Consider the following 24,308-nt stretch of genomic DNA (forward strand, 5'->3'; position numbering starts at 1 on the left):
AGGGGCAGGAGGAGGAGGAAGAACAGGAGCTGGTATCATGCGCTGTAGACGGTAGTACTTGTACAACTGTCATACAGTCGGTTCAGCGTGGGTAGCCTGAGGACAGGGGGGGGGGGGGGGGGGGAGGGGGAGGAGGAGGAGAGCATGGTCAGTCGTCATCTTGGTGAGGACATGGAAGTCTTGCTCGTTACCAGTTTGGCACGCATGGCTGACTTTATGTTACGCTGCCTTAACCGTGACCCTCGCGTTGTCAAAATGTTGGGTGACAGTCATTACAGGTTGGTGACACTTTCAGACCCCCGCTACAAGGAGAACTTTCACTCTCTTATTCCTGAGGTGGAGAGGTCTACAAAAATGGGGCAGTACCAGAAGGCCCTTGCTGCAGAACTGTTAAAAAAAATTCCCATCTGAACACGATAGCGGCAGAGGTCACAGTTCGTTGACAAACCAAGGCGTACAGGCGAGAGAGACGCAACTCCAATCAAGGAGGCAGGGGAACACTGTCAACATTCTGAGACAGTTTTCTGAGACCCGCCCAGCTTACAGGCCCTGAGGCGCGGGGTACTCTCACAAGGAGTGGAAAGTTTCAAAAGATGGTGAGGTAGTACCTTGCCGACCGTACCAGCGTCCTGCGTGATTCCTCTGTGCCTTTTAATTATTGGGTATCCAAGCTGGACACTTGGAATGAACTCGCTCTGTACGCCTTGGAGGTCCTGGCCTGCCCTGCCGCTAGCGTGTTATCGGAGCGTGTTTTTAGTGCCGCTGGGGGAATTATAACTGATAAGCGCACTCGCCTGTCAACTGACAATGCGGACAAGCTGACCCTTCTCAAAATGAACAAGGGCTGGATTGGGCCAGACTTCTCATCACCACCAAATGACAGCAGAGTAACATAAAGTCAAATCCACTGTGTTATTTCGGGAGGTGTATTCCCCCATGCATCGCTTCACACCCACACATGGGTATACGCTTCCTCATTTCGGCTGTATTTTGCTCTTCTCCTTATATCCTCAGCCTCCACCACCACTATACCACCAGGGTGACCGTGGTCCGTGTTGCCAGCATTGCAAGTTCCTCAGTCCTAATTTTTGGCAGCTTTTGCTTGGAAGGCATAGGCAAAGACTATGGGAGACCCACTCCCCAATAATGGGAATGTTTTTAATATGCTGTACTGCATGGCTCTTCCAAGGGGCATTAAAACAGTCTTGTTAAGCTACTGCGACCTCCACGTCTCTTCCATGGGGCATTAAAACCGTCTTGTTAAGCTACTGCGACCTCCACCACTTTTCCAAGGGGCATTAAAACAGTCTTGTTAAGCTACTGCGACCTCCACCATTCTTCCAAGGGGCATTAAAACAGTCTTGCTAAGCTACTGCGACCTCCACGACTCTTCCAACGGGCATTGCATTTCCTCCTAATTTTAGTCAGCTTTTGCTTTTCAATGCATAGGCGAACACTAAGGGAGACCCACTCCCCAATAATGGGTAGAAGGTTTTTAGTATGCTGTAATCCACGTCTGTTTCAAGGGGCATTGCAGTTCCTCATAATTTTTGGAAAGCCTTCCATTCACTGCTTAGGCCAACAGTTCACAGGAGACCCAGTTGCTATAAATGGAAAAAACGGTTTAGTTAAGGCCTTCTGATCTCCATGTCACTTCCAAGGGGCATTGGAGTGCCTAGAAATTTTTGGTAGGCATTGCACTCACTGTATGCCCTATAACTGTGTAGCCGAACAGCTCCTTTTGGTACAGAAGCATATCCTACTAGACATGTGTGGTTGACTAGCCTGATATTGATGTGAATGGTCCCTGTTCCTCCTGCTCTTTCTCCTTTGCCACCACCTCATCCATCATTCATCACCTGAAGCTTTGTTTTAACGGGAGTCATAGAACTGGGATAGTAGCAGGAAAACATCCAGCAATCCTCGGAGGAGGTAGGATATGCGCCAAAACGCTGACCACCTCAGGCCTAGCCGCCACTACATACATTCGCTGGCATTCCAAGAAAACAAAGCTGTGCTAACTTTCATCATCATCATCATCATCATCATCATCATCCTCCTCATCATCCTCCTCACCTTGGCACTCTCAACTCCCCTGATGGAGAAGCCAGGGCCCACCGGAGGAGTCTGGCTCTCTGGTGGGCTCGTCCAATGCTGCCCTAAAGCAGGCCAGGCTAAGAAAAGTGTGGGGGAAGTTTGAAGGAGAAATATGGCGGCTGGGGACCGTTTATAGACACCCGGCCGCCCCCAGGCGGCTGGGGTCCGTGTGTGGAACCCGGCCGCGGGGCAGCTGGGGACCGGGTATGGATACCTCGCTGCCGAATCAGCCATGAGGTAGTGGCCAACTTCGGCCTCCTCCAAACTTAAAGGCCCCATTTCAAGTGCAAGCTAGCAGTATGGTATTGCAGCCTGGGGGTGGGTGGGTGGCAGGCTGCATACTTGCGCTTGCTTTGCAAGGAATGGGGGAGGTACAATTGAACACTGCCCTGGGACAAGGACATGCACGGGGATAGTTGCAAGTCTGTATCTTCTGATGCGGCAAGGATCACTTCTGATGGGCACACTTTTAGGCAGTGACCTGGGTGTCAGAGATGCTTCCAGGGGTCTTCCCCATGCCGTTCCCATGTCTTTTCAGCACTGTATGCATGTGTCACACAGCACATGGCCAGATAAGTTTGTAAAATGTTAAAATGACATTTCCCGGTGAATGCATTTGTCACGGTTGAAAGCAATACAAAAGTGCAAAAACGCATAAAAAATGCTACTTGTGAACATAGCCAAAGGTGTGGAGGAGTATTTTTGTTTTTGGTTATTTATTTTACCTTATACACAAGTCTTTACCCTGGAAAGGAAGTTCCTTAACATATTTCACAGGAAAACCGTTTCAGTTTAGTTTTTGAACGTTTTATTTTGAGCCCGTAAAAGTGGTTTAATACCTCTGACCACGTTATTGACAGCAGTGACCTGGGGGTCAGAAATGCTTCCTGGGCGATCCCCATGCTGTCCCCATGTCATTTGAGCACTGTCACTATCGTTTTGGGCACTTTTTAGGCTTTCTACAGACTGCCGGGGCTGCCGCCGCAAAAATGCTCGGGTCTCCCATAGACTAACATTGGGCTCATTGCTCGGGTCGAGAATCCGAGTATCACGGTGAGCTAGGCCCGAGCTTTGAGCACCCGAGCATTTTAGTGCTCGCTCAACACTAGTGAACTTCCTTTCACTAAGCACGCGACTTATGAAAGTACCGTATTTTGCGGATAAGACGCATGCTCCGGCGGCCATTTCCCTAAGCCCACCACAGGGCTATGTATGAGAGAGGGAACCTCCGCTCACCACCGAATTCATTTTAGAGGACGGGGCCCGCATCATCGTCCCACTCCAACTACCACCACAGTCCAAGTCATCCTGAATCAGCGACAGTGCTGAGATGACGGGGCCCGCCCGGACTCCTGCCGCAGCCGCAGCCAACCTCCTGTATTTGTGACCCATCGATGCCGTCCCCCAGGTAAAATACCGTACCTTCGCATTTTAAGACGCACCCCCTTTTTCCTCCCAAGTTTGGGGTGAATACATATATACACGCCAATTTTTACTTATTTGATCGCAATATTATAATTTATGCCTATATTTCCTCACTTCACCAACTTAGACTACTTAATGCTGATGCATCTCACACAAATCAAATTACAAATATATTTAAACAGGTTGTCCTGTAACAAAATAGGTAAAAAGCCAAGGGGGTGAATACTTTTACAAGCCACTGTACATGCAGGTTTAAGGGGGGGAGGGGTGGGATTAACGGGAGTGTTTCTTTAAGAATATATAAAGGGGCATTACGATCTTAGACACTTTTATGCTTGATACCTTATTGAATCAATGTCAACTCAAAGCAGTTGCTTTTTCCCCAAAATCGGTGGATAGTTGGTCAAAAATTTATTATCTATAGATGAGGCCTTTATCCTCCCAACTGGTGAAGATCTAAAGCAGTCAATACACATTACATGGCTGTTGGTCAAACGATGCTTTGGCACAGGAGCACTTTTTATACATACATACATACATACACACACACACACACACACACACACACCTACTACCATACAACCTCCAGTGTCCAGCGCCGTTCTGCTCTTCTCCGTGACGTCGGCTTTCTTCAGACTCTCCACGACCTGGAAGATGCTTTTACAATACAAGTCTATGGAGGGTCCAAACGAGGCCCCATATATTCACATTGTAAAAGACATCCAGCTCCCGCATAAAGCATACAGTGACCAGAGAGTGTGAAGAGCGGGGACGTCACTCAGAGGAGAAGACCGGTGCTTCTTTTATAATGTGCATTTATCAGACTTTCTGACTGCCCTTAAAAACAAATAGTCATACCACACAAAATAACTAATAATTGACATTTCCCTTATTCCACAAACCTATTTTTAAGAGGCCAATTCAGTTCTCAAGTGCTTTTTTGGATACACTATATATACTGCTCAAAAAAATAAAGGGAACACTTAAACAACAGAATATAACTCCAAGTAAATCAAACTTCTGTGAAATCAAACTGTCCACTTAGGAACCAACACTGATTGACAATCAATTTCACATGCTGTTGTGCAAATGGAATAGACAATAGATGGAAATTATTGGCAATTATCAAGACACACTCAATAAAGGAGTGGTTCTGCAGGTGGGGACCACAGACCACATCTCAGTACCAATGCTTTCTGTTGGTTGTGCTTTCACACTCGTGGTAGCATGAGATGGACTCTACAACCCACAGAAGTTGCTCAGGTAGTGCAGCTCATCCAGGATGGCACATCAATGCGACCTGTGGCAAGAAGGTTTGTTGTGTCTGTCAGCGTAGTGTCCAGAGGCTGGAGGCACTACCAGGAGACAAGCCAGTACACCAGGAGACGTGGAGGGGGCCGTAGGAGGGCATCAACCCAGCAGCAGGACCGCTACCTCCGCCTTTGTGCAAGGAGGAACAGGAGAAGCACTGCCAGAGCCCTGCAAAATGACCACCAGCAGGCCACAAATGTGCATGTGTCTGCACAAAAGGTTAGAAACCGACTCCATGAGGGTGGTATGAGGGCCCGACATCCACAGATGGGGGTTGTTCTCACAGCCCAACACTGTGCAGAACGCTTGGCACAGTCGCCACTGGCGCCCTGTGCTCTTCACAGATGAAAGCAGGTTCACACTGAGCACATGTGACAGACGTGACAGAGTCTGGAGACGCCGTGGAGAGCGATCTGCTGCCTGCAACATCCTTCAGCATGACCGGTTTGGCAGTGGGTCAGTAATGGTGTGGGGTGGCATTTCTTTAGAGGGCCGCACAGCCCTCCATGTGCTCGCCAGAGGTAGCCTGACTGCCATAAGGTACCGAGATGAGATCCTCAGACCCCTTGTGAGACCATATACTGGTGCGATTGGCCCTGGGTTCCTCCTAATGCAGGACAATGCCAGATCTCATGTGGCTGGAGTGTGTCAGCAGTTCCTGCAAGATGAAGGTATTGAAGCTATGGACTGGCCCGCCCGTTCCCCAGACCTGAATCCGATTGAGCACATCTGGGACATCATGTCTCGCTCCATCCACCAGCGTCACGTTGCACCACAGACTGTCCAGGAGTTGGCAGATGCTTTAGTCCAGGTCTGGGAAGAGATCCCACAGGAGACCATCCGCAACCTCATCAGGAGCATGCCCAGGGGTTGTAGGGAGGTCATACAGGCACGTGGAGGCCACACACAATACTGGGGCTCATTTTGGCTTGTAAAACAATTCATCAAAGTTGGATCAGCCTGTAATGTGTTTTTCCACTTTAATTTTGGGGGTGACTTCAAATCCAGGCCTCCATTAGTTAATAAATTTGATTTCCATTCATGATTTTTGTGTGATTTTGTTGTTGTTAGCACATTCAACTTTGCACAGAACAAAGTATTCAATGAGAAGATTTCATTCTTTCAGATCTAGAATGTGTTGAGTGTTCCCTTTATTTTTTTGAGCAGTGTACTAAACTCCCCATACAAATTTAAATTTTTACAAAAATGACCCCTTACAGCATTTACAATAGTGTTTCGTAAGCCAGTTAAACCTTTGCGTTAGATCATGTGAAGCACCCAATGTGGAAATAATAACTAAAAATATACTTTTGTTTTCAATAAAATAATAGATTTTTCGGTTTCAAAAGGAGTAATGGATGAAACTGAATAAAAACTTGATGGGCGGTTTTTCTTTTAAGTATTTAAATACCCCATATGCCATCTTGTACTACTATTTGGGCACGTGGCAGGGCTCAGAAGGGAGGGAGCACCTTTTGTAGCTCAAAGTTTGCTGGAATGGTTACATACATAGTTTCGTACAGATGAGTCCCCCACCCTACTTTGGAAATAACAGTCTAAGCATTTCTGAAGGGATATAGTGAACAATTTGATCGTAAAGGTATCTTCAAGAAATTAATGTGTGGTAGAATGCAAAAAGTGAAAGTTGCTATTTTCGGTCCCCAATCAGGGTATTTTTTTTTTTTAATGCTGGCTTTGTGGCATATGTGACATATTACAAGGGGTGCCCTGCCTTAGGGACTACAGACTCAAATCCTCACAGCAGTGAATTGTGCCGGTGGTCTCTGGCGCCGGAGAATCCCCACAGAATCCATGACTTGTAGTTTTACACCTGACAATCCCTTTAACTTTATTCTGTGGGTCAGTACGATTAATGAGACACCAAATTTATAAAGTTTTATTTTATGTTGGTATTAACAGTGCACTCATTTTATAGTTTGGATGCCCAAACTTTTGCATCGGCACATTTTCCTTTGTAATTTTTAAAAATGTAAAAAAAAATTACAAATATATATATATTTTTTTGCCTAAAATACAAAAGAAAGATCCTAGTTACTTACCGGTAATGGGATTTTACAGAGCCCATGACAGCACCACATATATGTCCTTGCAGGGTGACGTACAGTGGCATGTAAAAGTTTGGGCACCCCTGGTCAAAATTACTGTTGTGAACAGTTAAGCAAGTTGAAGATGAAATTATCTCTAAAATGGCTCAAGTTAAAGATGACACATTTTCCCCTTCTCCCATGACAGCACCACCTGAGAGAGGGTATCCGCCCACCAAGGACAGGAACCTACTGAATAAAAAGGCGGTACCTCTCTTCCGCATCAGTTTTTGTTTCAGAGCATGAGAGGGCCTCCGAAAAATAGGTTAGTACATAACTGCCACCTAAACATTTCTTAATAAAACACCCTAAGAAGTGCACACCATAAGTGATAAAGGGGAGGGAATTAATAGGGTGCTGTCATGGGCTCTGTAAAATCCCGTTACCGGTAAGTAACTAGGATCTTTTCCCCTTCTCCCATGACAGCACCACCTGAGAGATTTAGAGAGATCAGACACCAGAGGGAGGGATCACCGCTTGCAGCACCTTCCTCCCAAAGGACAGATCAGTAGAAGAGGAAAGGTCAAGACGGTAATGCTTTTAAAATGTAGCGGGGGATGACCAAGTTGCCGCCTTACATATGATGTTGATGGGCCCATCCGCTTTCTCCGCCCAGGAAGCAGCTACCGCTCTGGTGAAGTGGGTCTTCAGGTTCTCTGGAACTGGCAGATTGCTAGAAGAGTATGCTAAGCCAATGGTGTCCCTGACCCACCTAGCTATGGTCCCCTTTGTAACCTTAAGCCCTTTCCTAGCCCCCTGAAATGAAATGAATAAGGCGTCACTTTTTCTCCAGGCCTTCGTTACCTCCAAATACTGGACTAATACCCTCTTAACATCTAGAGTGTGAAGTTTTTGTTCCTCCAAATCCCTAGGGTCAGGATAGAAGGAAGGGAGAATAATTACTTGTGTCCTATGGAATTTGGAGGCCACTTTTGGAAGATAGGCCGGGTCTGGTCTTAGGATTACTCTATCCATACACACTTGCGTGAACGGATGGTTAACTGACAGCGAGTGCAGATCACTAACCCTACGAGCTGACGTTAGAGCTACCAGCATGGCTGTTTTTAAGATGCGAATTTTCTCCGAAGCTTCCTCTAAGGGCTCAAAGGGGGACTTGGTTAGTGCTTCTAGAACCAGATTAAGGTCCCAAGGAGGCATCCTTGGAGTAGGAATAGGTCTAGATCTACAGTAAGCTTTAATGAATCTAATGATCCACCTATTCGCTGCGAAGTCGTAATTATATAGTGCCCCCAGAGCGGATACTTGTACCTTAAGGATACTGGTGGCTAACCCCATGCTTAAGCCTTTCTGAAGGAATTCCAGGATGGCCCCTTTGGCGGACTGACCCGAGGTAGACAGAAACTTAGCCCAGGTTCTGCCACAGATCCTAGTATTCACCGGCTTCCTACTCGCCAGTAGAGTAGTAACTAGACCTGGAGAGAACCCCTCCTACGTTAGTAGTGACCTTTCAAAATCCAGGCCCTTTTTTTTTTTTTTTTCTTTGCCGGCTGGTGCGCTATGCCGCAGGATCCCTCCTGTGCATGCGCAGCCCAGCGGCTCCTGGCGCGCTTGCACGGGGATGACCCGGAAATTGTACCCCGCGCAAGCGCAGACCCGGGCTTCCGGCGCACTCGGCCAGGGCGCGACACGACACTGCGCAGCCCGGACTTCCGGCGCGCTACGTCACAGGGCACGACGCGACCCCGCACGTGCGCAGGCAGGAAGGCCTGCCTGCTGGCGCGCCCAACCACGACCATCGTGCGTGTGAAGACCCGGCTGCAGGACCCGGCGCACGCGGGAGAGGACCCCGGAAGGCGCCCCCCCCCGCACGCAGACCCAGGCACAGCAAGATGGGGCTGGGAACAGAAGGCCATCTGTTGTCTCTTCACGGCCTCCAGGCCGCATCGATCCCGGGATCCACTCCAGACCCCATGACAGGTAAGAGGTACCACCTAGAGAGGCTCCCATCAAGGACAGGAACCAAAATTGATGCGGAAGAGAGGTACCGCCTTTTTATTCAGTAGGTTCCAGTCCTTGGTGGGCGGATACCCTCTCTCAGGTGGTGCTGTCATGGGAGAAGGGGAAAATGTGTCATCTTTAACTTGAGCCATTTTAGAGATCATTTCATCTTCAACTTGCTTAACTGTTCACAACAGTAATTTTGACCAGGGGTGCCCAAACTTTTACATGCCACTGTACGTCACCCTGCAAGGACATATATGTCTTTAGCCGGGAAAGGGTTAAAACACAGCACAGGTCAGTATCTGCTGTGCATTTCCCCCCCCCACAGTGCGTAGATTTGATTTGGTAAAATATCACCCACTTTGCCACTTCTGTAATACACTGGGGATTTCCCATCTGCAAATTATGAAAAACATACAAAATTTGAACACCCTTGAATTATTTTTGTTAAGCCTGACATATAAACCCGCAGTCTCCAAGTAGTGGCTCTCCAGATTCTGGATGACATGCCATGCTGAGAGTTGTAGTCCCAGAACAGCTGGAGAGTCACAGGTTGGAGATCGCTGATATAATTAGCTAATTATAAGACTTTTTCCATTAGAATTCTGGAACATCAGCAAAAAGAAGAAAGCAGTTGTCACTTAAAGGGAGAGCACTCAAGTGATCATTAGTCAAAGGAAGGCTGAGTTACAGTCAGCCCGGAGGTTTTCCATTGCATTGATGTTCAGATATCATCTTTACTCTGCTTGTTGTCTCCTGCAGACATTTTTTTTTTTTTTTTTTTTTTTTATAATGAACGCCAAGGTGTGGTTCCCTCACTAGCTGCTACTTGTCATCACTTTACATTTTGCAGTTCTTACTAAGTGCACATAGTCTTCGCACCTACTGTCATGAGTTATATGTCCCACAGTGACCACAATCTTGATGAAATGGCAACTGCCCACCAGTGGACCCACAGTATAGTTAAGAGCAGTCTTCTGCGTTTTCCTCTTCAACTTAAAGGTCCTCAAAAGTCACCAGATTTTGCTTTTATTTTTATTCTCGGTGCTTCAGAGTGAGCCACTTTTTTTGCCTTCTCTAAATCCAAAGTACGCTTCCAGAGATATAGGCCTTTTTAGGTATTGCTAATTTTTCTGCTCCTTCCTAGGGGGGCGTGGCTGACAGAATTCACTGGGGGCATGTCACTAAGCTGATCTGCAAGCCACACCCCTTTTAAGAACATAAAAAGTTGCTCAAAGTAAAAAGACCCACATCTATAGGTTCGTATGGGGGTTTTAAGAAACAAACAAACAAAAAAAAACCCTACAGAGCACTAGGGGAATGAGTGGGAATAAAATAAGGGTAAAAACTGCCAGCTTTTGACCTGGTGACCGGTCCCCTTTAAGTAAACTGTATGCACACATACCAGCTAGGTACAAGCAAAAGGGACATACTTTGGGCTACGGCAGGTAAAGGCCTACAGAAAGGTTAAACATAGGTATCGGAACTTTTCCTCGCATTAACACTCAGTTAGGCTATGTTCACACATGTTGGGTTTTTCAGCGTTTTTTATGCACATTTTCAGCAGTGTTTTGCAGTACCAGCAAAGTCTATGAGAAACAAGAATTCTCTGTTCACACATCTTGGTTTTTTTTTGCTGTGTATTTTGTGCCTTGGTTGGGTTTTTGGAAAATAGAGCATGTCACTTTCAGCGTTTTTTTCACCCATAGAAAATAATGGGTGCTGTAAAGTATCCTGAAAAACCACATCAAAATATGCAGCAGCGTTTTTGATGGCAAAATAGAATGGGGTTCTTTTTTTTTTTTTTTTTCACAGAACTTTATGTACATGCATAAATAGAGACAGGAGGACAGTGAAAAATACACTAAAAAAAAGCAGCAAAACCTGCGTTTTTGACGCTGCCGATTTCCTGGCAGGGATCAGTTTTGCTGCAGATTTGTGACGTAAAAAACCGAACATGTGTGAACATTGCCTTAAAGGGGTTTTCCCACAAACAAAAGTTCATTTTAAAAATTGTCTGTGTCTGACCGTGTACGGAGCATACCACAGCTCCTGGGCAGGGGAGGAAGCAAAAGAGTATACAGACAGGACAGGAGGGGAGCACAGAGGATTCATTCTGTGAGGTAAAATATTGTTTAAAAACAGGCAGGGAAATGTTTTACCTCACAGAATGAATCGTCTGTGATCCCCTCCTGTCCTGTCTGTATTGTCTTTTGCTTCCCCCATGCCCAGGAGATGTGGTATGTTCCGTACACGGTCAGACACAGGCAAATTTTAAAATGAACTTTTCTTTGTGGGAAAACCCCTTTAAGTACACAAACACAGATTGCCACTTACCCTTAGTCGTCATTCACATGTCAGTTCTTATCATACGCGTGCCATTTATTTTTTTATTTATATTGAGGAGTGCATATGGCTCATTTCACATGTCCATTTGAAACATGGATGTGTGAATATGACCCGAAGAGTACCACTATGGTGTATTTCTTTTTTTATCCCTCTCCTACTGTATCCTCACCCACCCCTTGTAGATTGTGAGCCCTCGCGGGCAGGGTCCTCTCTCCTCCTGGACCAGTCGCTGTCATGTTTTGTTCAAGTTAAATGTAATTGTTTTCGCTATGTATAGCCCTTTCTGGCATGTAAAGTGCCATGGAATAAATGGCGCTATAATAATAAATAATAATAATTTCAGCACTGAATAGGCATCAGTAATGTATGGTCCCTGTGTGTAGTAAAATACTTATCGGTCGCAGTCTTCTGTTGTTCCCAGTGCCACTCTGGTCCTCCTTTGCACCTTGTGACTAGCTGGATCAGGATCACTCCAGTGTTTCCTGGGTGGACAGAATGTCACTTCTCTATGCAAGTCTATGACACTCAGAACGACACTCTCATAGACCTTACGTTGAGAGCGATAGTGACCTTTCTCTGACTTCCGATCAGTCACAAGATGAAGGAGGATCGGAATAGCGCCGACACCAGTACAAGACAACGACCGGTAAGTACTTTGCTACACACAGGAACATACAGCAGAGATACCTATCCGATGATGAAATAAAGCTAAAAATACACCAGAATGGTACTTTAAAGAGCTTGTGGATATCAAAACCTGAAAGATCAGTTCAGATAATCTAATGGTGATTAACTGAAAAATCTAATGAGTAAAGTGTCACTATACACAGACTGCTATAATATTTAGTAATGCAGCAGTTACGGATCTTCTCCATCTGTTTATGCAAGTTTAGATGACAATTGTCCAAATATATTACAACTGACAGCTGTTCCTGAACTGTGCTTCTGATTAATAATACATCGCTAATAATTATTGTGTACATAGAACACAGAGGCCGAAGACGTCCTCAGAAAATTACTTACAGTCTGGACCGTCCAGATTGAGGTATGGAATGTCTGTAATTCTCATCAAAAAAAGCCTGGAAGAGCGACATCAGAAAAATAAGAAATAAGAACATCAATCAGTGGTATAAATGACTACTGTTGGAGACGCAGTCACAGGAGAAAATTACAATTGTAGAAATTAAAAATGTAAAAATTGCAAAATGACTCCTGCAAATGCGGTCTTTCAATTTGTATAGATCCTGAAATTGACCCATATCCTTTCAGGAACTCTCACATATATATTTTATAGGTCACACAATGAATGTGTTGAAAATAAAATACACAAACAGTATAAAAGTCAGGGGCTAAAAAAAAAAAACTAAGTATAGTGTGTGTGTACATGTTGTGAGAAAATATATATATATATATATATATATATATATACATACATACACTGAATTTTCAAGTAACTAAAATAAAATCAAGCTGGCAATGGAGGGGAATCTTGACAATGTGTATTTTGCACACTGTAAGGATTCAGCGATCTGGTGACTGTAAAAATTTGACTCCTTTAACAGCTAACAATCCCAAGCACAAGGCCACTATATTTAAGCATATACCATGCAGCATACAATTTTTTTGCAATGGGTCACTATGGTGGAAGGATGCCAAGGTAGCCACCCAGGCTGTGCCCACTTTCAGGTGGATACATTATTAATATCTATGCTCAGTTTCCACCAACGCAATATGAACTTAACCCAATTTCACACGGAGAAGACTGCTGCAATTGGAAAAAGCCGTACATATGACGGGGGATTTACAGAACCATAATGGAAAGGTATAGGGTCACCTGAACCATATCGAATGCTGTAATCCTTAAGAACATTTACACTGTGGTTTTTAAAGAAAAATAAAACCGTCTTTTGAGAACATTTGCACAGTTTCCTACTCAAAATAAATCAATACTTTGGTATTTAACCAAAAAAATTGTTACAAATGTGCAGGTTTGTTATCTCTTCCTGGCCTGTGTTATTTCAAGTGGACAGAATCAAAATCACGCTGTCTTTATGGGCTGGCCATCTATCTAATAAACACGGACGGGGTCCAAAAGCAACAAGTCGCACACTAACCCTTTGTATGGCGCTTGTGTGGATCTCCTATACGGACTCCGCACTAATTTACGAGGAAGCAGTTAAACCAACTTCTCTGCAGCCGAAGACATGCTATGAACTCGAAAACATTTATTTCGCGCATAACTCAAATTGTGGCCTCCATAATCATTTCAGCACTCAGTGGCCCAGCAGGAGGGAAAATTTATCACCATACAAATGCACCTCTCAGCTTCTGCGAGCCTCCCTCCTCCTCGCCAACAGCAAAGAAACGTACAGCAAAGGGACTTCCGACAGCTGAAAACCATAGACCTAAGGCACCTCCTGGTCAGATCAGCCTCTAAATCGGTGCTCAGCTCCGCAGGAAACAACCTCTATTCATTCAGGGCTTTTTATTCTTTTTAAATGAGTGCAATAAATGAACCCCTGCAAGTTTAAACATCACCTAAAGCGACCTGTACTAAAATAAAAGAATAAATAAAATCTATTTTATAGCTAAGGGAACATGAAGCTCATTATATTCTACTGATAAAACTCTTTAAAAACTAATCTATATTGCGATTTCTATTGTGGAATATTGTCCTCTAAAATAAACAAGCCATGTTAGCTACAGCTATTACAGAAATAGCAGAATAGGTGCTTGGAAAGGCAAACAACATGGTCACCATTACAGGTTCCAGTTGGGTCCATCACTTAAAGGGAGGTTCCAATAGACAAATGTTACCACCAAATCACAATATGGGTGATGACGTCTGGATCAGTGGGATCTGGATCGGTAGTGCACATGCTCGACCAACTCTCCATTCATTCCTGCTGGGACTGCCAGAGAATGAGTATAGCACTCCGGTACTCCCATAGCAAATGAAAGGAGTGGCCCTCGAACACTCCATTCTAGCCACAATAAAAGTGTCAGGGAGGGGTTTCGGAAAGACAGGAATACTCGTTTAAAGATTACAATACATCTTATATACCCGTCAGCCATCTGTCCCAACTACCTCATTACATTTATAAGCGTTCTGGCAGCTGATTCTCTACCGCAGAAGTAACGGGATTGGGCAGCATCAACTGTTAGGGAAGAGTCGGCAGGCCTCCATACTCAATAGATAGGTGGCTGAGCCCGTCGATCAGCAGATTCGCACAAATTTACCCCAATGTGTATAGAAAGATAAAACTCCAATTCTGTTCATTTGTGATCTACGTTATTGTGATTTTCCCAGCTCCAGATAATGGAGAAATGCCAAATCAAGCAGTTGTAGATGCACAAGTAGAATCTTGTTATTCTACTTGTGCATCTACAACTGCTTGATTGGTTCTACATTTTTAATGCCTTAAGCATTCATTTGGAGGGCATTTGAACATATTACTACATTATTTTTATTACAGATTTCCCCTATAACTGGGGCTGGTAGATTAGCTCCAGTAACATGGGAAATGCAGCCTCCTGGATGCAAAGCAGAACAGACAATCTCCTAGGAACAAGCAGCAGCTGCTGCTCCCATCCAACTCTCAGCAATCACTGGGACCGGGGCAAATTACTTACTTGTTAAAGAATGGGTTGATCACATCGGACTGAACTTTTACATGAGTTTGCGGTGGACTCAAAAATGAACCTGTTGGCAGAAGAAAAAAAATAGGTTGAAAATCTAATCTAGCACTAAGTACAAGGACAGTACTGGGGCCAATAAAACTTCAGAAAAATTACCTAGATGGTCTGCCATGGAAATGAAGCACAGTCCTGTGATGTAGGCATCATATCCAGCTTCGTGAAGTTGTCCTACACTGGTATCGTAACTTGGAAAACCTTCAGCACTCTCTGATGGAAGGAGAACAACATTATTAATTTGGTAGATTAGAATTAGTCAGAGAAATCTGTGTCCTTTAGTTTTCTATGTACTTTCCATGTGTACTCGAAAGTACTTTACATAAATCTCACAAAATTACATAAGTATTTTTTATTAAATGCGATGACACCCTGTGGAGATTTTACCATTTCTTTTTCTAAAATTACCACCAATTTACTGCTGTTGAGTATGTGTTTCTCCTTCATCTAGCTAGTTGTCCTGCTGTTTGTGACACAGATTTGACAGCACACTGCTCCTGGCCTGCTCTACGGTTCCCTCCCTTTGCTCAGATTTAGAGATCCCAGAAGGCAGTGAAGGAGGATATAAGAGTATGGAGAGAGGCAAGAATTCATTAAAAAGAAGATTACATAAGCTATAGGACAAGGGGGTACATGACGATCTGCAGGGTGTGAGAGGCGAATCACACAGACTATCTGTACAGTAACAAGAACTCGTAAGTCAGAGACTGTGGCATACAAGAGGAGGAAATCACACACTCCTCAGCATGTTAGTGAGAGGGAGATGAGAAGTTGTAGAAGGAGAAATCATTCATAAATAAATATGTACTAAAAGATGACGGCTAGTAAAATTATCAGCATCCTGCATGAACACAGACCTCACATCCAGATCCAGCCTGTATTTCTGGGAGCGACACTCCCACAAAAGAAAAATTTGAAACTAGGATCCTACTGCAAAATGCATATCAAAGCAGTTTGACAATGAATAAACGAATGAAGATTGCTGCCTGCAAATTTATTAAACCCAACTTTATTTTATGGAACGTTAAAAAAATACATTTAATATAAAAACCTGATTTTAACTATTTTTAATTTCCTGATGAGAAATTCCCTTAAACATAAGGTTGGATTCTCACTTTAAAATATTTTTTTTAGCTCGTTAAAATTTTAATACAAAAATGTGCAAAACATTTAACAAATTATATCCGTAAGCAACGAAGGTGTTTTATTAGTAGATAATCATCCTGTTACAAGAAAACTGCCCAAAAAATAATTTAAAGCAGCAACTTATCACTGAAATAGCTGAGAACATGGCACTAATATCCTATAAATATCCTTAATGGTTTTCCAAAACCCTCCTGAGCGCGGTTATTAAAAACGCTGTTTATTTTACAGAAGCCAGTTACAGATTTTAATAGATAGTTGACAGAAACCAACTGGTTCTTGAATCCTTACCAACTTTAGGAGGTTTGAAAGGAGCCATTTGTAATCTCTTTTCCAGTTCGGCGAGGACAGTGTGTGAAATAATTGCCTAGGAGCACATAGGGGAGACAGGAGAATTAATGCCAGATTTACACGGTGTCGCATCAAAGCTGTAATTAACAATGCTGCCACCACGTGGGGAGAAAGGAAATAGATTAAAGTCAGGGGAAATGGGTTAAAATAAGGCGTTCTATCATGACTGCCAATATAGAATAAAAAAAATACTGTCTGGAAAACAAACATGACAAAAATGTAATATACTAAATGCAATATGTGATAATATCTGATTTAGTCTTGCCCTCTACGTGTAAAGACTGTTAGCACTACCAAGCATTCACAAAAAGAAAGACCCAAGTCCTATAAAGGCATTCCAGTCAGAAGACCTTTGTTCTCTTAAACTATTTGTGGGTGTGGGGGTCATGTTTAAGGCCTCATTCACATGTCCGTATTTAAAAACATATGGGAAAAAAAAAAATGGTAGAGTCGTCCGCGGGTCCGCTTTACGCCACCAGCGAGGGGCGTCCGCGGGTCCGCTTTACGCCACCAGCGAGGGGCGTCCGCGGGTCCGCTTTACGCCACCAGCGAGGGGCGTCCGCGGGTCCGCTTTACGCCACCAGCGAGGGGCGTCCGCGGGTCCGCTTTACGCCACCAGCGAGGGGCGTCCGCGGGTCCGCTTTACGCCACCAGCGAGGGGCGTCCGCGGGTAAGCTTTACGCCACCAGCGAGGGGCGTCCGCGGGTAAGCTTTACGCCACCAGCGAGGGGCGTCCGCGGGTAAGCTTTACGCCACCAGCGAGGGGCGTCCGCTTTACACCACCAGCGAGGGGCGTCCGCTTTACACCACCAGCGAGGGGCGTCCGCTTTACACCACCAGCGAGGGGCGTCCGCTTTACACCACCAGCGAGGGGCGTCCGCTTTACACCACCAGCGAGGGGCGTCCGCTTTACACCACCAGCGAGGGGCGTCCGCTTTACACCACCAGCGAGGGGCGTCCGCTTTACACCACCAGCGAGGGGCGTCCGCTTTACACCACCAGCGAGGGGCGTCCGCTTTACACCACCAGCGAGGGGCGTCCGCTTTACACCACCAGCGAGGGGCGTCCGCTTTACACCACCAGCGAGGGGCGTCCGCTTTACACCACCAGCGAGGGGCGTCCGCTTTACACCACCAGCGAGGGGCGTCCGCTTTACACCACCAGCGAGGGGCGTCCGCTTTACACCACCAGCGAGTGGCGTCCGCTTTACACCACCAGCGAGTGGCGTCCGCGGGTCCGCTTTACACCACCAGCGAGTGGCGTCCGCGGGTCCGCTTTACACCACCAGCGAGTGGCGTCCGCGGGTCCGCTTTACACCACCAGCGAGTGGCGTCCGCGGGTCCGCTTTACACCACCAGCGAGTGGCGTCCGCGGGTCCGCTTTACACCACCAGCGAGTGGCGTCCGCGGGTCCGCTTTACACCACCAGCGAGTGGCGTCCGCGGGTCCGCTTTACACCACCAGCGAGTGGCGTCCGCGGGTCCGCTTTACACCACCAGCGAGTGGCGTCCGCGGGTCCGCTTTACACCACCAGCGAGTGGCGTCCGCGGGTCCGCTTTACACCACCAGCGAGTGGCGTCCGCGGGTCCGCTTTACACCACCAGCGAGTGGCGTCCGCGGGTCCGCTTTACACCACCAGCGAGTGGCGTCCGCGGGTCCGCTTTACACCACCAGCGAGTGGCGTCCGCGGGTCCGCTTTACACCACCAGCGAGTGGCGTCCGCGGGTCCGCTTTACACCACCAGCGAGTGGCGTCCGCGGGTCCGCTTTACACCATCAGTGTGATCAGTATTTTCCTGGATGGATAAATTGTAAAGCTTTTCCTACATTTTGCATGGTTAAATACAGACAGCACATGGATGACACACTGATGCTATCCGTGTGCTGCATGCGTTTTGCACGGACCCATAGACTTGTATTGGCTTTTGTCATCTGTGTTGCTAGAAAAAAAAACAAGAACAGAAACCGTCCCCGTGCGTTTTGCACAAACACAGTCCATGAAAATACATGGGCAAGTAACTAGTACCATAGACTACAATAAAAAAAAAAAAGAACAAATAGAACATGTACGTGCACCACGGATGTCTGAATGAGGCCTAAGAGCATGTTCAAATAAGACAAATATGCTGCAGATATTCTATCTGGATTACAGTACCAGCAGAGTAGAAGAGATACGGTAAAATGTCATCAGCTTGTGGTGTAAAAATGTGTGTTGAATGCAGATTTTTAATCAAAAAATGGCAATTTTTGCTGCAGATTTACATGGCAGATCTTTTTTTTTCCTTTCAGATCTGAAGTACCGTGTGAGCGTATCACAGGGTCCAGGACAGAGATACACATATAGTTTTGTAACACTCAAAGCTTTGTGCGACTTGCGACCACAAATCCATCAGATTTGGATTTTCAGCCTCAAAGTTATCGCAGCGGCGTTATGCGGTTGTACATGACCACTTTATTAACCAGTAAAGTGGTTGTCCCGTTTCATAAAATACCGGTGACTAGGCGCAGTGTGTTATAGAAAAAAAAAAAAACACTTTGCTCACCATCCTCGGATCTACCGCTGCTGCCTGTATCAGGGAGTGTCTGCAGTGCTGGCATCACAACAATAGCACGGCAGCAAATCCGTGAGCTCAGTGATTGAGAGGGGCGTTCCATCTACACAAGTACAGTGACTGGCTGCTGTGCTGTCACCGCTGTACCCAATATCAGATACCGCATAGGCAGAGACTCCGCAGTGGACCTGGGAATGTGGTGTAAGGTTTTTTTTTTCGCAAACTGCACCCAGAGATTAGTATTTTCACAAAGGGGATAACCCCTTTAAATGCAATGTCACAAGACAACTTTGCGATTGTGATGTGGCACATCTAAGGCTATGTTCACATCACGTTTTTGCCACATCAGTGGATTCAACGGAGCTTCCGCTTGAAGCTCTGAAAAACCGAACTTGAACATATATCTGTTCAAAAGACCATTACGTTTAATTAAGCAGACTGAGTCAATTTGTGCTCTGTCTGACCTTCTTTTGGACAGTCTTCCTTTTTGAGGAGGACATGATGGTGCTGTCAACCATGCTATCTTGCCCACCTCAAAAAGGGGACACTGTCCAAAAGTAGGTCAGATAGAGCACAAAGTGACCTTGTCTGCTTCATTAAACTTAATGGCCCAATAGGCGAATCCACCCAAATCCCTGACTGAGCCACTGACGTAGGGCAAAAGACGCAATGTGTACCGGCCTCAAGACAAGAATTAGGTCAGGGGTCGACAAAGTTGTTCAGAATCTAGGAGCCAGCCAAAAAATTTAGGAGCCAGAATTTTTTTTAAGCAAACTTGGTTTTTAATTTAACAAAAAAAACACCTTAAATGTTTTTTGGAGGGAAAAGTAAAGATAAATTGTTGTTCCGTTTTTTTCTTGACATTTTTTTTAAAATTTTTACGAATGCTTTAAAAATTGCTTTTAAAAAATAAATAAATAGATGTCATTACATTTATAAATTTTTTATATTCTCAGTTTTTTTCTCAGAAAAATCAAAGAAACTAATTTTTTTTAAAAAAATGCCTGTTCCGTTTTTTTGTTGACAAACTGTACATATAGACCCCCTCACACACGGCGTCTCCCCGGGGAGCACGGCCTTTGTATGTACTTACACAGGTAGCGAGAGATGAGAACGGGCCCCCGGCCACAGCGATCCTTCCCCCGTAACCCAACTCTCCCTGTCCAGTCCCGGAGCATAAGGGGGGCAGAGCAAAGTGGAGAAGGCGGCCTGAGCGATACTGTCCCTGCTTCCTCCGATTGGATGACTCCGTGCAGGAGGTGGGATTGGATTGAGAGTATTTTTTTTTCTTCTCAACTCCTCAAGCACCAGGCAACATTTTCTAGGCGCCAGACAACATTTTCTAGGCGCCACTGGCGACCAGGCGCCTGGGTTTGTCGAGCCCTGAATTAGGTTAATGTCCAAGTCCATCATAAGAGTTTCAGAATTTTGCAGCTCATCTAAGCCCTTCTCTTTGGTTTAAAAAGATTGACAACTTCTGTTGCTATTCGGGTGGTCAGAAGCTTGATCGAAATAAACAGTGTTAGCTCCACATGCACAGACTATACGCCTCCTGCAGACACTGAGCCAATCAGTTTAAGCAGAAGTAGCAAGAGCAACCAGGGAAAGCCAACAGAAGATAAACTGGAAGGCAGCAATAATGGAAACTTTACTGAATAGGTGAGGTGCCTTTTTCTAGGTTCTGACCCATCAAACTGGCATATGCCTAAAAGGACTTGATGAAAATTGTTGTCTGCTAGTTTCCTCCAATGAACTCGGCTTGAAAATTTTATAGGTTGCTCACAGAAAACAAAATAATCCTCATTTCTCGCTCAGGTCACTGGGGGACATAGAAGAATGTGGGAAGTCCAAGAGCAGACCTTGGGGGAGGGATAATCTAATTAGACCAATACAGCATGCAGAACTTGCAACCAGAAGCTTCCAAGGCAGTAAAGGTGTGTTCACCCTAAAATGCGTAGCAGGGAATAGAGAAGTGAGCAGGGAGCAGACTTATACCAAGGTGCTGTTGATAGCGTTTTAAAGGTTGTAACTACATGTAGGAAGTACAAGGGGTTATAACAGGACATCTTGATCAGTTGAACAATTGTAGTTTTGGATGCCAACCAGCAGGTTAAGTAGAGTTGGATATCTCAACGCAAGATGTTGTGAACAGATATGAGGAGCTCCAAGAGTGTCCAGCAGTAATGAATCTCAAGCGTGGAATGGAGAAGGAAAAAAAAAGTAAGGAAAGGGACATAGGGACAACATATTTTGATAAGAGTAGAAAAACAGGAATGAACACCCAAGCAGCACTAGTCACCAAAATGGGAAGAACCATTCAACAGTTATCTTCCAGAGGGCACGGGGGGAAAGGAACACAGGATCATAGAGAGGATGAAGAGAGAAACCCACAAAAATTTCATGTGGTTGGTCAGTAAAGGAGTTGCATATCAGATTCAGAAGACGAAAGTTGCTAAAGAAAAATGGGGAATGTGGAGCCCTCCCACACAAAAGAATTAAGGAAATGTTCAGAGGAAAAAAAAAAGCTGGGCAATTTACACAAAGAAACATGGGGAGCTCAAATAATAGTAGAAGGTTGAATTAATCCCAATGAATGTTCAAAACTCAAACCAGCCAAATTTACACAACCGGACCACCTTGAGTGAGTTTTGTGGTTGGAAACTGGATGACGCATTCTGTTTGGAAATTCCCACCTGGAGAATGGTGATTGATCACACTATGAAGGGAACCCTGCATTGGGTCCAGACTTTCTGCTAAGGTAGTGTGTTAGCCAGATGTGCAGAGAGGTGGAGAAACCAAGCAAGGTGGAGAGACAGAAAATGACTGCTACAACAGGACCCAAGCTGAAAATGAAATCTTCACAGAGCAGAGTGTCCCTTTTTGATGGTTCAAGTAGACGTCAGATATAAAAATCGGTATACGATGTCCAATCTTAAGAGACCCAAGAAGCGAAAACAAGTAATTCACTTTTCATGCCAAGAGTCTGGCTGCAAGAATGTTTTCTGTATTGACCACATGTTCCCTCATTGACAAAGTTTGGAAAACGTCTCTTCAAATGAAGACGTAGATAAATGTTAGGCCACATATTTGGGCTAAGAATCACAACAATGTATAATTAAGTACAAAATAGTACACGATAACCAAAAAAGACTTTGTTGTATCAGTGGACAGCAAACAACTTTAGTGACCAGTGCCAGGACGCTGCCACCAAGGCAAATAAAATTATGGGATGTATTAAGAAAAGTACAGATGCTCATGACTAGAACTTTGGTCTCCAGTGTATAAGGACATAGCTGGACTGAAGCGGGTGCAGAGAAGAATGATTAAGGTTATTAAGGGAATGGGTGGACTGCTATATCAAGATACGTTATTAAACTTGGGGGCTGGAAAAACAAAGACTTAGGGGCAATCACATTACAATGTACAAATATATGAAGGGACAGTACAGAGAGCCTTCTAATGATCTTTCCACACCTAGACCTCTGACTGTGACAAGGGGGCATCCTCTACATCCAGAGGAAAGAAGGTTTGATCTTCACAGGTGCAGATTCTTTTCTGTAACAGCAGTGAGATTATGGAACTTTCTGCCACATTAGGTTGTGATGGTCGTTTCACTAAACAAGTTCAAGAAGGGCCTGGATGTCTTTCTTGAATAATATCTCATCACAGGTTATGAATACTAGATTCTGTGATGGGACTTTCATCCAGGGGACTAGTCTGATAGCAGTATGTGGAATTGAGAAATAATTCTTCCCCTAATATGGGGCAATTAGTATCTGTCTCATGGAGTTTCTCTACATCTACATGTTAGATAATAGGTTGAGTTTACAGACTTGTGTCTTCTTTCAACCTTAAAACTTTACATAGTAACGTAGGTTGAATAAAGACCTAGGTCCATCAAGTTCAACCTTTGGAATAATTGTACAAGAGAGCCCCTTACTGGAAAGTATAACATAATACTAGAGGGATAGGATGGTATGATTAGTCTGCTGGAGGAAGATCCCAGAAGGTCATGATCACCTGCAGAAGAGACTGCGAGAAAAAACCTAGCACATGGGACAGCCATACCTTTTGCAAGTTAACATGATTTTTGGGGACAGCTTGGCCTGTTTTGAGGGGACGGGTCCCGTGACTGATACAGAAAGAAAAAAAATCTGTCTGGATAGAAAAGGAAGGAGAAGATTCTCCAAAGAATCTGAATGGCTGCCAGGCCATTTACAATATTAAATAGTCTTCACTCATATATTGGACAGGTATGGGTGACTAAAAAGTTGACCTTCCAACAAAAGGTATAGTGAGCAGTCGAGTTCACGAAAGGAAGGAGCTGAAGGCTGGTATTGGCAGGGTTAGGCTGCCGTCCAGAGAAGCAGCTGGTTGGTTGTGCCCAGTGAAGGTGGCAGGTGGCTTCATTTTTTGGAGGGGTAACTATCTCACTGTTACACTGTACAGAAAGTTGTAGTTGGGGAAATAAAGTAAAGCAACTTAAAGCCATACTGGAAGAGAATGTAAAGAATAACATCCCAGAAATGGAGAAAATCCATAACACGATGGCTAATCAGAACAAGCGATGAGGCGTTCTGAGAACAAGGAAACCAGATCTGTTCCGTAAAAGAGACTATCTCACAGACATGGCATGGCTCCATCATCTGAGATGCGTCCAGAGCTTAAGGGCTGTAAAAGTGAGATTCTGCCAATGCAGGTGGATAAGGTCAAAGGAGGGCTTACTTTCAGGTAAAGAAGTGGTCCAGCAAGAACCCATTTTAAAAGGGTGTGGATGTCAGGTAAGGCCTATGATGGAGCTTGGTTTACGGTGCATTTTGTGGAGTTTACAAGGTTTTACTGTCCAGATGGAACAGACATCAAAGTTGAACATCGTTTAGAATTAGTGCTATTTTGGAGCACGGACACCCCCCCAGCGCACCGACACACACCACCAGCTGCATATGGCTTCCCTGCTAGATTTCAGCTCCTGTAGCTGCAAGGATGTGGAGGGGGAAGCCATGTGTGTACAAGATCTTGTCCCATACCTAGAGTAAAAACAAAAAAAAAAGCAGGAAGCATAACCCTCAACATTTGCAGTAAAACTTAGGTGAGGAGTCCCGGTGGGTTTTAGAGATTACCTATGAAAAGAGGATGTGGGGAACTAAGTCTATGCATGGTGAAATCCTCATCCAATCTCAAAATACTAAACCATCTTTTTCCTCTTAACATCAGCTCCCAGCATAGACAAGCAGGGTCGCCCTCTTTAGCGACTGTACATCAGAGTATGCTGGAATTGGAGGGGAACAGGCAGTTACAGGGGGTGACCTAATGGCTGGCATA

General features: G+C 44.9%; 1 protein-coding gene across 5 annotated transcripts in view; it reads right to left on the reverse strand.

The window, feature by feature from the left end:
• Positions 1-24,308, reverse strand: part of PARN (poly(A)-specific ribonuclease) — a 110,712-nt gene that overhangs the window by 52,367 nt on the left and 34,037 nt on the right. For all 5 annotated transcript variants that reach the window (XM_073647712.1, XM_073647711.1, XM_073647708.1 and 2 more), the window contains 4 exons: positions 16,377-16,452; positions 15,045-15,155; positions 14,883-14,952; positions 12,273-12,328 (listed from right to left, as the gene is read on the reverse strand). In XM_073647712.1, coding sequence (XP_073503813.1) covers positions 12,273-12,328; positions 14,883-14,952; positions 15,045-15,155; positions 16,377-16,452 — 313 coding nt within the window. The remainder of the gene's footprint in view (positions 1-12,272; positions 12,329-14,882; positions 14,953-15,044; positions 15,156-16,376; positions 16,453-24,308) is intronic.

The sequence above is a fragment of the Phyllobates terribilis genome, unplaced genomic scaffold, assembly GCF_046119375.1.
Source record: "Phyllobates terribilis strain yellow unplaced genomic scaffold, ASM4611937v1 Scaffold_9__5_contigs__length_417890890, whole genome shotgun sequence".
Taxonomy (NCBI): domain Eukaryota; kingdom Metazoa; phylum Chordata; class Amphibia; order Anura; family Dendrobatidae; genus Phyllobates; species Phyllobates terribilis.